General features: G+C 43.1%; 2 protein-coding genes across 5 annotated transcripts in view; one reads left to right on the forward strand and one right to left on the reverse strand.

The window, feature by feature from the left end:
* ctdp1 (CTD (carboxy-terminal domain, RNA polymerase II, polypeptide A) phosphatase, subunit 1) overlaps window positions 1-1,860 on the reverse strand; it is a 76,629-nt gene extending 74,769 nt beyond the window's left edge. Inside the window, exon 1 of one of the 2 annotated variants that reach the window (XM_084379734.1) lies at window positions 1,325-1,860. In XM_084379734.1, the coding sequence (XP_084235860.1) occupies window positions 1,325-1,620 (296 nt within the window). In that variant the 5' untranslated portion in view covers window positions 1,621-1,860. The remainder of the gene's footprint in view (window positions 1-1,324) is intronic. The other variant, XM_084379735.1, reaches the window with a different exon arrangement.
* A 1,837-nt stretch (window positions 1,861-3,697) lies between these two features.
* Window positions 3,698-15,005, forward strand: adck5 (aarF domain containing kinase 5). Of its 3 annotated transcripts, XM_084379624.1 has the most exons (15): window positions 3,698-3,839; window positions 6,650-6,741; window positions 6,831-6,980; window positions 9,220-9,295; window positions 10,199-10,399; window positions 10,487-10,627; window positions 12,220-12,333; window positions 12,451-12,582; window positions 12,673-12,756; window positions 12,848-12,929; window positions 13,108-13,186; window positions 13,269-13,360; window positions 13,460-13,712; window positions 13,951-14,067; window positions 14,151-15,005. In XM_084379624.1, exons 1-15 carry the CDS (start codon window positions 3,816-3,818, stop codon window positions 14,251-14,253), a joined length of 1,740 nt encoding a protein of 579 aa, XP_084235750.1. In that variant the 5' UTR covers window positions 3,698-3,815; the 3' UTR covers window positions 14,254-15,005. The 3 variants fall into 3 exon arrangements, with proteins under 3 accessions (XP_084235750.1, XP_084235749.1, XP_084235751.1); XM_084379623.1 differs by having other exon boundaries at window positions 13,269-13,712; XM_084379625.1 differs by lacking the exons at window positions 3,698-3,839; window positions 6,650-6,741 and having other exon boundaries at window positions 6,844-6,980; window positions 10,204-10,399.
* Window positions 15,006-15,030: the final 25 nt, after the last annotated feature.

Genomic DNA, 15,030 nt, shown 5'->3' on the forward strand with positions numbered 1-15,030 from the left:
AGTTGATTTGATGTCTCATGTTTTAGCATTTGTACCTCACAGATAAGGTGTGAGCCTTGAATCTTTATAGTAGCAATTTGCCAACTGACAAATGCTATTACTGAGTTATTACTTTGAGAACAAGTTGTAAATCCAGCAAGCATGACTGTACTTTAATAAATAGCTTGACATAATGCAGTCGGTCGCTTTGTTTTGTAATCCACACAGTTGATAATGCCCTTTTTAAAAACATTACAATAGCTAATCACTCTCTGTTGTGTGTAATTGCTTTGTTGCTTGCCAGACCAAATTCCAACTGATTTTTAAAAGCAGAAGCTTTTGAAACATGGCCTATTTTGATATTATTTCAGTCTGAGGGCACTTTACAATCGCAACAAGCATGATGGGTTTTCAAACTGAGGTGTAGGAGTTTTACAAGCCGCACCTGAAGGCAGCACAAGCCCTTCTCTCAGCGGTATGGCAGCAAATCATTTTAACTTTGAAATCAGAGGTGTTTAAATGTTAATCAAAAACTCAAATTTTACATACAAATATACAACGTATTTTATATTAGGTACACTTCACTGACTAGCAATTTTAAGACCAAAAGCAAAAAAAGACAAGTGACGCCAAGTAGTGATAATTAAAATATGTGCTCGTTTGTTCCTACGCAGCTGTTGTAAAACACATCTACTGTCGCTCTGAAATAAAAGGCGGTGAGGAGGAAGCAGGAGGGAACGACGGCCGTGTTAGATTCACTGGGACATCGGGAGACTCGGGCCAGTCCTCCACCTGTCAACCTACACAGCATGTACACACTCCGTGCACGCGAGGAGCGGCTGCGTCAAGGCAAACACAACGAGACGGCGCTTCACGTGATTTTGCCTTCAAAATAAAAGCGTAAAATAATGTTAAGCCTGTAAACTTGACTGCACGTACATTCAAGTGACAGTTCAAGACATCATATAATGTTTACTTAATCTCTGCTTGCGACTGGTTTTCATTTCCAACACGTTTGCAAATCCGAAAAGGTCCAGAAACAGACTATCTAACTAAATACACTTTTATTTTGAAAGCTCTGGCCCAAAGTCTCCTTGTTTGTTTTGACTGACTTGACACGAGCAAGTGCCGTGGGTGATTTGAGTACAGCTAGCAAACAAGCTAACGTTAACTTAGCACCTATATGTAGCAATGTTAGCTCGTTAGCTAGCTAACGTTGCACTGCGGGTTAAGTCTGAAGCTGGCAAAGCGGTACCAAAACTACAGCTGACATGCTGCCTGTAGCCTTTCCCGGCAATGGTTGGGTCAGTGAACATAGTTAGCTATAGCAAGCAGAGTGACTCACCCCGGGGGTATGACTTGTCCAAGTTGACAGCATAGCTCCTTGACTACTCCAGCACGGTCCGATTTCACCTTCTTCTCTGGCAGCCTGGCAGCCTCTGCCCCCTTCTCCTGAGGTATGGGAGCGCACAGTGCTAGCACGGAGTCCACGTTAATTAGAGACCCGGGTTTGACTTTCCACTCTAGGAGCCGTAGAGGGAGAGCCCCGGTCGGCCAGCAGATATCTGCCACCTGCACCGCGGGGCCCTCCGCTGCTGCACCGCCGCCACCACCGCCAGAATCTGCAGGAGGATCCTCCATCTGCCCCGCACTCTCAAAAAATCCCTCTAGTTTTCAGCAACGGCCCGCCTAAAAGGTATCCACAAGAGCTCGCAGTGCCCCGTGTATCATTAAAACGTGCAAACCATTAGCATGGAGGAAAATTAAAACAAATGTGCTGCCAATTTAAACCCAGTAGCTTCCACAGTCAGCTACGTTCGCTCTTCCCGCCCGTAAACAGGAAAGCGCAACACTGCAGCGACACGGGTCGCCACTGCATCCGGTGGACCATGCAGCCTGCTACAGCAAAACACACCGTCCACTCTGCTTTCAAAATAAAAGCCTTCGTGAAATACTTGAGCCATGTGGTTTATTAACACGTTTTCTTTTTTTTTCTTTTTCCTTTTTTACAACTACAGTTTCACATACGTTATCTAATCATCCCATTGGTTGATTTGAGTCCGAATGCTTGTTGTTATGATCAGTTACTATATCTGTTGGGTGCGAGTGAACTATTTTTCAACCTTTATTTTGAAGGCCGATTCATGTTTCCGGTTTCGTGCTGGCTGAATCTGTGTCATTTGATACGCTGTTATTCTGTACACACTGACAGCGATGCACTTGCGACAGCCGCAAAAAAACATTTTTACATTTGGTAATAATGTATTGTCTTTTAACACGAGAAACAAAATCTGGTCATAATGATCTCTATGAATGAACTCTTAAAATCGACTCTAGTAGCAAAGAAAAAACAACCTGGTATAACTACTTTCCATAAAGCTTGAGATGAGGACTGTGGAGCCCACAGAGACCTAAGTGATGTAAGATGATGAAACTTAGAAATAATACTTCAGCATATCTCATGTGGCATCTTTGGTGGTAACAGGCTCACTAGGTGCGTCATTATTATAAGCAATGGCACTCTTGTTACAGCCTACATTACTGACTCTTCAAGGTCATATCATTTTTGGGGGGGATACATTTTAAACAATTAGGTACAATAAAAAGTACAAGGGCATGCCTCGAACCACTCCGTATAACCAATGACGCATCATTAGGCACCTCCTACCAGAGAGTCCTCCACCAAGATGCATCTCTGCCCACCTAACAAACTTCACTTTAAATTTCACCCACTCTGTCAGGGGCATTTACCCCTCGGTCGGGTTGGACTTTCTTTAATTAGTCTCACTAAATGTTATTTAAAAAAATGCTTTTTGTTTGTTTGTTTCGAACAGTGAGCGTTGCTTGTTGTTACTTCACTTTGAAGTGTCATTGTGAAGCTTCGCTGTGAAGTTTTAAATGCATCTGCTCCAGAGGGGAGTTTTTCTGTGCTTGCCTTAATTATGAGATGAAGATATTAACATGAGCACAACTTTTGTCACATCCCAACTATTTTGGAAGCCAATATTGTATCAGTAGCCTATGCATTTAATGTAATATGCATATGTAATATGTATCAAAATTACACAAGTGTGATGTCCAGTGCACATCATGTAACTACCAGTTTTTCTGTACTTTTTTTTTCAGTACGGGAGAAGGATTAGATGTGGTTTAAAGACTTGAAGTTGGTAAATGAACTTTTTTTGTGGCTATACCATATAAAACAAAAAATATCTATTATTGTTATTATTATTTAGTACTTTATATGCCTTAGAATGTCTACAGGAGATCTTTAAGTGATCACAAAAGAGAAATAAACTTTCAGATAGAATCCATGTAATAATTCATCAATTAATTTTCCATTTAAAAGCAGAATAATGAAATAGAACCACATTCAACAATGCCTTAACAACTATTTTACCAGTAGTTTTCAACTACACTAATAAAATATATTCACTAACTCACCACTAGCCTATTTTTATTTTTTCAAAGAATAACTCAAACTCATAATTATAATGAACAATTAATAAACTGTTGATGCTGATTTTAACGATTGTACACTCCATGCTCCATGTATTTGAGTGTCTCTACAGAGAAAACAAACAGACCTGTAGACAAATGAAGCTCTCAATGACCCCCGAAAAAGTATTTTGACTAAATAACAAGATTTAAACGAAAGCGGAAGTAAGAAGTTGGGAGCGCACCCTCTCGCTCTCGTAGTCTTTGGCTAATGCTCGTGGCTATGTGCTGATTAATGAAGGAGGTGGCTCCACTAGACGGCTACAATCTCAACAGGAAGGACACTCTGGACACCAATTCATCACAGTGAGAGGAACCTTGGTACTATCCCAGGAAACATGACAGGGGAGACGAACAGAGTGGTAAATAAACGACATTTCTATATAATTTCCGATTAGTTTGATAGTAGCGTTAGCTTAAGTTAGCGGCTTGACCAGCAGCTAGCTACGATAACTGTAATTAGCCGGTCATGTTAGCAGTAGATACCAGTGGACTGTTGCAAGGGCACAGAGATAATGCTGTGAGCTATTTTGTGTAAAAGACGAACTGGAATATTTAAAGGAGTATATTTGTCAAGGTTACACAGCTGTATTTCACATTACAGTTGGGAACTGGAACTTAGTTTAACAGCAACAATCAGTCACACGCTCCCACAATATGAGTGTGAATGGGATTAGACCAAATATCAGCTGACTTTTGCTCCTGTTCACTGTTGTGTTATTCACCGTGGTGATGGGAAACACGCTTCAGACTTGTTTTTCTCAGTGTGTGAGTGACACAGAGTTTGTTTGATATGTCAGTGCTCTGGTCCCTGACATCACTGCTATCTGTACATCAATTTGTCAACACTGGAGACATTTTGTCCCTCAGATGCAGACAGCGAACGAAAACAACAAAGTACCCCGGCCTGTCATATTGGCCTTGATCTAGGACCACCCCAACCCACACACACACACACACACACGCACACACACACACACACACACACACACACACACACTCACTTTTTCCTGCTGTTACTCAACACTACTGGGCCTGATTTTGATTTGATTTGCCTCAGATCTTGAGAAATCAGATTGAAAAATCTGTCAAAAGAAGGTGACGGTCGCATTTTGGCAGTCGAAGGATTTACCAAACATCCATGAGCTTGTGTCCAACCAAAGGTTTAAAAAGACACTTTGACATGTTACATGTAGAGCTGCAACAATTCACATTCAACATTTGTGACAGTGAATGAAGAGTCTTTGAGTTTCGGACTGTTGGCTTGACAAAATAAGTCATTTGAAGACGTGACTGTGTGCAAACACATTTTATGGACTAAATAATGAATGGATTATTTATGAAAATAATAGGCCTATTAGTCCCGATTGTGAGCAATTGCTGCTTTTCTCTGTTTTATATAATTCTGCAATGATGCTCTTTGGGTTTTGGACTGTTGGTCAGATAAAATAAGTGATACGAAGTTTAAAAAACTAAGAGTTTTTTTCAACTTTTTATCATTTGTATTGACCATACAATCAACATCAAGTGATTGGTCAAGAAAATAACTTTCAGATTAATCAATAATTGAAATGATCAATAGTTCCACTCTAATTGTGGGGAAACCATCACAGCAGCACCAGAAAGATTTGGATCCTGCAGGGAGAAGCAATCAGAACAAGCACAAGACTTTGGAATAAACACAAACTATTCTAAAACATAAAATGGAGAAAGTAATAATGTCAACAAGGTTAACCTAAGCCCAGGGCTATACGATTCACACTGCTTTTATACTAGCCCTGGGTTAAACGCAGCTAATGATAACATTCAAAATGTCGTGTGACTACTCTGGTTACTTAAGCTCCGTTTCACACTGACTGGAATCACAAGCTTTCTTAGCTTGGGGTTAACAGCTCCCTTATCCTGGCGCTGGGGTTAGGGCCAGGCTAAGAAAGTGTTCACACTGGCACAGTCCTGGCACCTTCCAAAGGTGGCTAACCCCGACTTTAGCCCAGGGCTCACTGGCTAGTTAGCCTCGAGTTTGTGGGGTTATTCCCTGAAAATCAGCTAACACAGGCTGCCAGTGTGAAACGGCTTCAGTAAACGGAGTAATCACACAACTTCTTGAATGTTAACATTAGCTGCGTGTTCCAACAGACTTTTAACCCAGGTTGAGTAGAATTGCATTATGAATCATAAAGCCCTGGGCTAAGGTTAACCCTGGGTTGGTTATCCCAGGGTCAACTCTTAGCCCTGGGCTGAGTCTCTGCAGGGCTATTAGCTCCTTTAGCCTGGGGCTAAGTGCAGTGTGAGACACATCAGTGGGCTAATCGGAGTAAATAGACTCTGTAAGTGAGAATTATGGGAAGGGGATTGATTGCCAACAACCCTGTTCTCCAAACAAGAGCATTTTATTTTAATGAATAACAGTGTGTGATCCAGATCGTAATAACAGTAATACTCTTTAGTGAAACACAGTTGCTGCTGACAAGCCCAGCAGGAAATTTGCAGCTCTTGTAAATGGGAACATGAATGTGTTTTATTGCTGCCTGCTCATTACAGCACAGTTAGCACACTTTTCATAGAAACAATGGTGTTGTCACTCTGCGGCTGTAAAAACACTGCATGCAGTGTTGTTTTAATGTTAATGTTCATGGCCAATTGCTAAGTGACAAGCCTCTTTTTAAGCTCTTTTATGTGACTGACTGGAAAAGCAACAACTGTTGAAGTTTGCAGGGTTTTTACATTCTTGGACTCGGTGTGGTGAACATGATGTCCTCCAGAGCATGACAGGGTGTAAAAGTAGTTTACATAGGAGATGTTTCTGTTAAAAAATAAGCCAACACTATGAGAGTGGTAGAGCCAGGGTTCACTGTCTGTCCGAAACCTTGTAATGTGTCCACAGGTTTCTGGTTAATATGGTGTCAGACTGAGAGTAGGGATGGGCGATCTGGGTCCACAATCTACCTTTTCAGCTGAATCAAGATTGAACAGTAGAGATTACAGTATTTCACGTCCCTTTCCTTCTGTTTCCATACTTTCTCTACGTGACCAAACCAATAGAGTAATATAGCCAACTAGATGGCTATGCTGATCGGACAAGCTACTTCAAGTGGCTCGTCCATTGGTGACGAATTGTAAACAATGCAACAGTCACAGTCATATTTCATACAGCCCTTGTTTCCCTCTGTAGTTAAGGTTGTGTCTGCATCACATGGCTCTGCTCCGAAGATACCCGCTTCCCGGCTCCCCGCTGCGACCAGTCAGATCCTTCAGTTCACTCAGGTACCAAATAGCGACAAACCGCGATCACAGATTAACTTCCCCGTAATGATGTTGCAGTCTTGATGAATGGGACTGTCTCCTGCCTCCAGGGAAGGTAAGCGCAGAGGGCTGTTATGGAAGACACTTGTTGGCCTCTCTGTCGGTGTACCTGTGGCAGTGGGTGTCCAGTACGCAGTGTCAGAACCAAGAAAGAGGAGGAAGATGAGGATTGTCATTGAAGGATTTGGTCGCCTGTGCAGGTTAGTCTGTATCTTTGTCATCATTTATGCAGTATAAGGCTGCCTGTTACTCTGATGACTTTATGAAATCCTTCCATCCATTCACATACTTAAAGTCCGTGTAAAGCAAATTCAGCCATTTTCTTCTAAACACATTAAATAGGTTATAAATGTATTTCCTTAAAACATGTAAAAAGCCATTCAGCCATTTATAATTTAGTTATGGAGCTAGGCTGCCAAACTGTATTTCAACATTTCTGTGTTCAGGATTTAATGGGCGGGTCAGAAATCGTAACGCGGCTATGATTAGCATAAACCCCGCCCTGCTGCGGAAGCAGTATAAATACGTTCAGTGCATTAGCTTCGGTGGTTTTCCGCTAGCTCTCGAGTCTCGGATAGCATCGCTTATGATAGTTTGCAGCTAGCTAACCAGTCATGTCTCCTCCACGTAGCTCATGCATCTTTCCTGGATGCCACAGTGTGCAGGCCAGGGTAACGGCTCAGTTAGCCTATTTAAGTCTCCTACCGAGACAACGTAAGGAAATGGTGGATCGATGTTGTCAAGAGGAGCTACTGTGGAGAGTTCAAAATCACCACCAACACCAGTCTCTGCAGTGTCCACATTACCCCCGATAGTTACAGCACGGCCACCGGCATTACGTGCCCGCCACCGAGCCTCTCCGTCCGCCGACAGCGGCTGCTACCATCACGGCCACCGGAGAGAGAGCACCTGCTGTCGGTGGCGGGCACGTAATGCCGGTGGCCGTGATGGTAGCAGCCGCTGTCGGCGGACGGAGAGGATGTGCCCGCCACCGATCCTCTCTGTCCCGCTGACAGCAGGTGCTCTCATCTCCGCCACCGGCATTACATGCCCGCCACGATCTTCTCCGTCCCGGCTTGCATCCTCCCGTCCTGCCGACAGCGGCTGCTACCATCACGGCCACCGGCACTACGTGCCCGCCACCGATTCCCTCAGTCCCGCCGACAGCGGCTGCTACCATCACGCCACCGGCACTACGTGCCCGCCACCGACGGCAGGTGCTCTCATCTCCGGTGGCGGGCACATAATGCCGGTGGCCGTGATGGTAGCAGCCGCTTTCGGCGGGACGGGAGGATGCAAGCCGGGGACAGAGAGGATCGGTGGCGGGCACATAGTGTTGCCCGCCACCGATCCTCTCTGTCCCGCCGAAAGTAGGTGCTCTCATCTCCGCCACCGGCATTACGTGCCCGCCAGTGTAAGTGTGTGCTTATGTTATAAATATTGTATTCGTTTAATTAAATGCATTTTGCTGAAGGTGCAAATCCTGAAAGTGATTTTACATCGTGCCCATGTAATGTTAGCAAATGTTATTGCATTTAATCATGACATGATTTGGCCTGATTCCCTGAGCGAGTCCATCTGACAGCACAATGATAATCCACAGGTAATATTTTATGTGCACCAATATAGCTATGACAAGGAATTATATGTAGACTGGGGTTTAAATTACTGGGAAATAAATTACCATTCTGATGGAGCCTGTGAGGAATGAGGCTGAGCACTATCAGTGTCGGACTCAGAGTCAGTTTCTGGCTCTGATGGCTCAAACAGGTAGTGCTGGGTCCTTCAGACGATGCTGCTAGCACTAGCTTCCATTGTTGCTAGGCTACGTCCTTGTGCAGTACACAGAGGGCTCCCCTCCCGCGGTGGGCGTGGTTTCAGTGCCTCTAACTGACACGCCCCCAGCGTTTCACAGCAGAGAGAAGTGCTTGTTTTTCCATGATTTTGAGACCTAATTTTATATACTTAGCAATTTTTTTAATCTTTCAAATTTGGCTCAGTGGTCAATGATGCATGTAACTGTGGTGTGACAAACTCATAACACATTTTTTTTGCTGCTTTACACGCACTTTAAAGTAAGACCATGTACCTTTGGCAGTACAGCAACAACCCCGTCTACGAGTTACACTAATGTTTTAACATTTATCAAGCAATTGTAACAGTGAAGTGACTCAGTAATATCAGTGGCTCTGTTTAAAGTTAGATCACATTAGCCACATTACAATATGAGTTACAGGTATATTGCAGTCAGTCAGTCAGTTATGAGATGAATCTGTGAGATTCATTTTTAGATAAAAACATGATTTGTGTGACCACCATTCGAGTGTGTGAAACCGGACTGGTGGGTAGTGTTGTGAATCGCTCACATTCCTGTTCATGTCACGTCACAAGTGAAACCCTTTTGAAGTCACAGCGAGCCTCTTATCTGTGCGTCCTCAGATCTCTCTCTGTGGGAATCTTTATCTCTGTGGATTACTGGTGGACCACCAATGTGGCTGTTCGGGGCCTGGATGAGGTAAGTTCCATGTCATGAAAATGGTTGGAGGAAGGTTTAATCAGTTTGTTTGTAGATGTCACGCTCCTGCTGGACATGGAAGGATGATAAATCGTTCCATTGTTTTTAGGCACTTGCTGATTGCTTCAAATGGCATTTAAAAAAAAAACACAAGCAATTTCATGCCTTTCTTATCACTGGTGCGATATTAGTTGAATTTGGGTGGATGATGAGGCATTTGAGGAGCTGGGTTCTGGAGATTCTCTGCTATTGAGAATCTTTTTTAGATTTTCTGTTTAGATTCAGCGAAAGATCCTGGGACACATGTGGAACCCTAAATCAGTTGATGTTGAAATGATCAGTCAATTACTATGTTTTTAGCTGCATTATAATTGTCTGATTAGTTGACTGACAGGAAATTAATTGACAACAATTGCAATATTACTGAACATTTTAAGTTCCTGCTTCTCAGATGTGACTATCTGTTTTTTCTCTGTTTTATACATTTTCTGTTGTCAGACAGAACAATCAGTAATCACAGTTAGTTGCATTCTCTCATGCAAAAAGTTAGGTTAATCGGTTACTGTAAATTGTCCGTAGGTGTTAATGTGAGTGTGAATGGTTGTTTGTCCCTGTATGTCAGCCCTGTGATGAACTGGCGACCTATCTAGGGTGTACCCCACCGCTCGCCCAATGTCAGCTGGGATCGTCTCCCAAGATGTTGCAACTCCAGGAAGAGACGAAGTGTACTTACTTTCAATGATTAACACACATATTTTTGTGTGTCTTTGGGATCTAAGTGTCATAACACGTCCCCAGTTCATTTCCTTCCACATCTCGTGTGCACCCAGAAATAAAGAACAACACCACAGGTTTACTGCTGCTTCTGTACAATCTTGTCTTACTGCTGTCCTCCCCTGCTAGAGCAGCCCATCCTACTTGGCTGAGATGTCAGCCTGCCATCAGAGGGCAGCAGAGTGCATGGTGGAAGGAGCCATAAGGAACGGAGGAATATACATCAAGCTTGGCCAAGGTCTGTGTTCCTTCAACCACCTCCTACCCCCCGAGTACATCCGCACCCTGCAAATACTAGAAGACAAGGCCTTGAACAGGAGGTACAAAGAGGTGAGAACCGCAATACAAACAAGGCACAAGGTTCATGGACCTTGGACTGTTTGAATTTTCTCAGGACTGTGTTTGTCTCTGTGATAGGTGGACGCTCTCTTCCAAGAAGACTTCAACAAAACTCCAGAGCAGCTTTTTAAAACATTTGACCATGAGCCCATCGCTGCTGCCAGCCTGGCTCAGGTTCATAAAGCAGAACTGTTTGACGGGACTCCTGTCGCTGTGAAGGTGAGCACTGATTCTGAGACCACAACTTATTTCAGGGTTTCTGCAAAAATAATCAAAATTTTAGGCCTTAAAGTGTCTTAAATGGATTTTGGTGGCCATGGTGGTCTCAAAGATTGACTGGAATATGCAGTAAACTTTACCTTTACGAAGTTGCATTAACTTAAAAGTGCAATATTTATGAATTGGCCACCTGTCAAATTCATACTCCACACAAGTGGGGGGCAGCATATCACCAGAGTAACTGCTGAACTACTGCTGCTAACTCTAGCTGCCCTTAGCTAGTTAGCTCAGTTAGCCCTGCAGCTAGCAGTTTAGACTGGAAGCTTAGGGACCAGGGGAGTGTTCATGTTCACACCGCACCCATGTGGGCTTTGGACCAGGATGGGCAGGAGCTAGCTGGTTAGCATGCTTACTTCAGTAGATATCTCTGCAAAACAATACAGACATCATAATGTCAGAAACTGCTATTTACTCACATTCTGATGATAATCCTAGTTAATTTTTCAACAAAAAATCTTACATATTGCCCCTTTAAGATTAACTTTTAAATGTGTTTTGGGGTTATATTTTCCAGCTGCGAGATGGTCTACATGTTCACATTGTGACCATGAGTACTAAGTAGATGTATCACTTCATTATTACTTCAGTAGTCGGACCTGATGGTACAGACTGCGCCCATCTTCTACCTCGGGCTTCATTTCATTTCACAAAAATCTGTCAACGGACAGACGGACAGACATAAACACCTGGCAAAGACCTCAAAACCACATCTGTGTTAATTCCTGCTACAATAGGTATCTCAAGGAAAACATTTAGCCATGATGACTCATTGTGCACTCAGACTCACAAGGTGAAAAATATCACCTGGCGACACTGTCTGGGCTGGTAACCACAAATGTATCGGGCGGGCCACACCCAGTTATTTTGTCTCAATGTGATGAAATAGAAGAGGCTACCTTTAGAAGTAATAAGTTAAAATGGTTTCTGTCAGTATTACTTTCAACTAATATGTGTAGGTGCAAGTTCAACAAGATGGAGCTTGAGAAGACTGTATTTTAGTGTTTGGCGGAAGCCTGTTAAAAATAATTAACTTGAAGTCTGCTTGTGCAAGAAAATACTCAGATTAGGAACTGGGTATGAAAGCATTAAAGTTGCATGGACTCAGTTCTGTGCAGTCATGTACAGTTGAATATGAATAAATGAATTTACATTACAAGTAATGGGGCGGGGGCTGATTTTGTTTTCTTTTGCCAGGACGTGAAATGGATCTTAACCTGCTGAATCCCTGTAGTTCCATTTTCGCCATTGTTTTGGCTCGGCCACTCTGTTACAGAACTCTAAAGCGATGGATCATATTGAATAGTTTACACAAATCCAGGACTCAATGCAAGTTTTAAATCACACTGATGCTAGTTTTTAGTACCAACCAACCTTGAAAAAGTTGCCGTGTTTCTCACTTTCAGTAGGGGGGAATCTTAAAGTTGCATGAAAAAAGTCTAGTCATGAATCGTTTTGCTTTTAGACTGTGGACTGACCAAAATGTTCAACACAATCATTTAACAGCCTGCTGTGTTCACTTCGGGTCCCCACAGGTGCAGTACATCGACCTCAGGGATCGGTTTGATGGTGATATCAGAACATTGGAGATCCTCCTGGATATTGTCAAATTCATGCACCCCAGCTTTGGATTCAGATGGGTGCTTAAGGTCGGGAAATAGTTGTGTTTCTTGACTAACCTACTGTAAAAGTACGGGGTGAAGATGTTAAGCTAAATGACTGCGTGTAGACAAAGTCAATAATAGGATTTTTTGGACTTTCTGTAGGACTTGAAGGGTACGTTGGCTCAAGAGCTGGACTTTGAGAACGAGGGCAAGAATTCTGAGAGGTGTGCAGAGGAGCTGAAACACTTCAGCTTTGTTACTGTTCCCAAAGTCTTCTGGGAGCTGACAAGTAAGGTGAGGATGTTATTGTTAATAGTACCACATAAAGAGACTTCATCCTGTTCTTGGCTAAAGCTTTGCCATTATTTTCTCTTCTTTTCAAAGAGAGTGTTGACAGCAGAGTTCTGCAACGGTTGCAAAATCAACAATGTGGAAGAAATCAAAAGACAAGGATTAAGTTTGAAAGATGTGAGTTGATGCACTCTACACAACACGCTCAGACTGGAGTGTTGTTATAGAAATGCTGTCTCAAACACCTCATCAAATATTTGTTTTTCAGACTGCAGATAAACTGATCCGAACATTCGCTGAACAAATATTCTACACTGGTTTCATCCACGCTGATCCTCACCCTGGAAATGGTGGGTGTGACAGAAAGTCATTATTAGTATTGAGCATCAGTGACAATCCCATCTCTCTCCCTCTATATAATGATATATAAAGTAAGCTATCAGAAGCGATTAAAAGAGGATGCTGATTCTGCAAGTCTGACTTGATCCATCAGGTCGTTCCATGCTAACAGTTTCTTTTTGTTGGCAGTTCTAGTGAGACGAGGTCCTGATAACAAGGCAGAGCTGGTGCTCCTGGACCACGGCTTGTATGAATACCTCAGTCAACGGTAAGACTGAGGTTTAGTCTGTTTAGTAAAAAACATCTAAGAATGCTGTGCTAGGAGCTCTAACTGTGACCTTTTACTCCAGTGACAGAGTGGCCCTTTGTAAACTGTGGAGGTCCATAGTCCTGAGAGATGAGGCAGCAATGGAAAAGTACTCCAATGCACTCGGTGTCAAAGGTGAGGACAGTGACCCGTACAGTATGTCATCAGTTATCTACTCGGTGTTGCCGTCTCACAATAAAACAATAATCAGACTTCTCCTAATTCGCTCTGCAGAGTACTTCCTGTTCTGCGAGATGCTGCTGCAGCGCCCCATCAACATGCGGCAGCTGGGTCTGTCCAACATCCTGAGTCGAGAGGAGACGGCCTACATGCGCCAGATGGCCAGCCACCGCTTCGACAGCATCATGCAGGTGCTCAAGTCGATGCCTCGGCCCATGCTGCTCGTCTTCCGCAACATCAACACGGTCCGAAGCATCAACATCTCTCTGGGAGCTCCGGTGGACCGCTACTTCGTCATGGCCAAGAGGTGAGTGCAGCCGCCTGTTACACTCAACACACAAGCACCTGTAGGTTAATCACCCTGCAGGTGCTTTATTTATGACTTTGATTGTATTTCTTATCTGTTCATACTCTTTTAATGTATTTTATGAATGTGTAGCTTTTCTGTGTTTGAGCTCACCAAGACAAATTTCAATCAGTTATGTTGATGTGGCACTGCAGTAAGGAATCTTGAATACAGAGCCGATGTCCCTCCTGTCATTTAGTGCGGTGCGAGGCTGGGGGAGGATCCAGGCAGAGCGGACAGGGATGCTGCCCCAGCTCTGGGTCTTCAGCTGGGTGAGGACGACGTGGGAGAGCCTCAAGTTTGAACTGGCCCTGAGGTAAAGACTCAGTTTGCATCAGTCATACAAATCATGTTTTGTGGTTGGAGCCTCAGAATATTAACGGCACGACTCGTTTACAGGTGGGAGATGGCATCCATGAGTGTGACGCGCTCTTTCCTGAGCATGCTGTCGTACTTTGGCTTCATATCTTTGGACGCAGAGATGTACGAGTACCTGAGATAGCGCACACATGTCGCACTCTGAAGGATCAGAGTAGCAGAAGTTCATGCAATCTGTCAGCAGGGAGCCTTTCAGTACTGTAGCAGCTCAGAAAGCTGTCAGTAATGGTGCTGCTCCAGTGTGGGCGCGTTTCCAAACCAAATCACCGTGATCTCTGGTGTCAGACTTCTTTAGAACTGAACTGCAGGACTGTAAAGCACCAAACCCACTCCGGAGTAAACTTCCTGTCATTTTAATTAAATTATTATAACTTTTTTTTAGTGTAATTTTAGTACAGCAAATTGTTTTGAAATTCTAATGAGATATTTTAAGCTGCAGTTTGTTTTAAAAAAAATAAAAAATGGTGACATTTATTCCGGGAGACGATTATTTGTAGCAGCTGCAGCATTCTGGCTGAGCAATAAATCAAACAGCCGATGTATTCAGGAGTAATGTGTAATAACTGCACCTCAGCTGTAAAGAAAAAAAAAGAAACTACAATATAACTGTTTTATGGGTTGGTCTGAAACTACACTGCAGCTTTAATGACAGCAGTAGATTCTAGATACATGTTAATCAGTCTGTGATACAAGAATGGATGTTTGTGTTGGATTAACTCTTTCTGTTGAGTGTTAATTGGATGAAAGCTACCCTGTCAGTGTTTTTGTCTCCTGAGTTGAGCAGGAGTACACTCCTTTCAGGTCCAGTGCCACCTCAACAAATGTTTTTAAGTTAATTTAACGATATTAATAAAATGTTCTACCTCCTTTTCTGAATTATTCCTGTCTTATTCACTTCAAG

The sequence above is a fragment of the Pagrus pagrus genome (assembly GCF_965226575.1).
Source record: "Pagrus pagrus genome assembly, chromosome: 17".
NCBI lineage: Eukaryota > Metazoa > Chordata > Actinopteri > Spariformes > Sparidae > Pagrus > Pagrus pagrus.

What these genes read in the sequence shown, in the direction of transcription:
- adck5 (XM_084379623.1), top strand. Translation starts at nt 3,816, where the DNA reads ATGACAGGGGAGACGAACAGAGTG. An exon ending in CAGGGGAGACGAACAGAGTG is followed by an intron (nt 3,840 to 6,649) that starts GTAAATAAACGA and finishes TTCCCTCTGTAG; the next exon opens with TTAAGGTTGTGTCTGCATCA. An exon ending in TCTGGGAGCTGACAAGTAAG is followed by an intron (nt 12,583 to 12,672) that starts GTGAGGATGTTA and finishes TTCTTTTCAAAG; the next exon opens with AGAGTGTTGACAGCAGAGTT.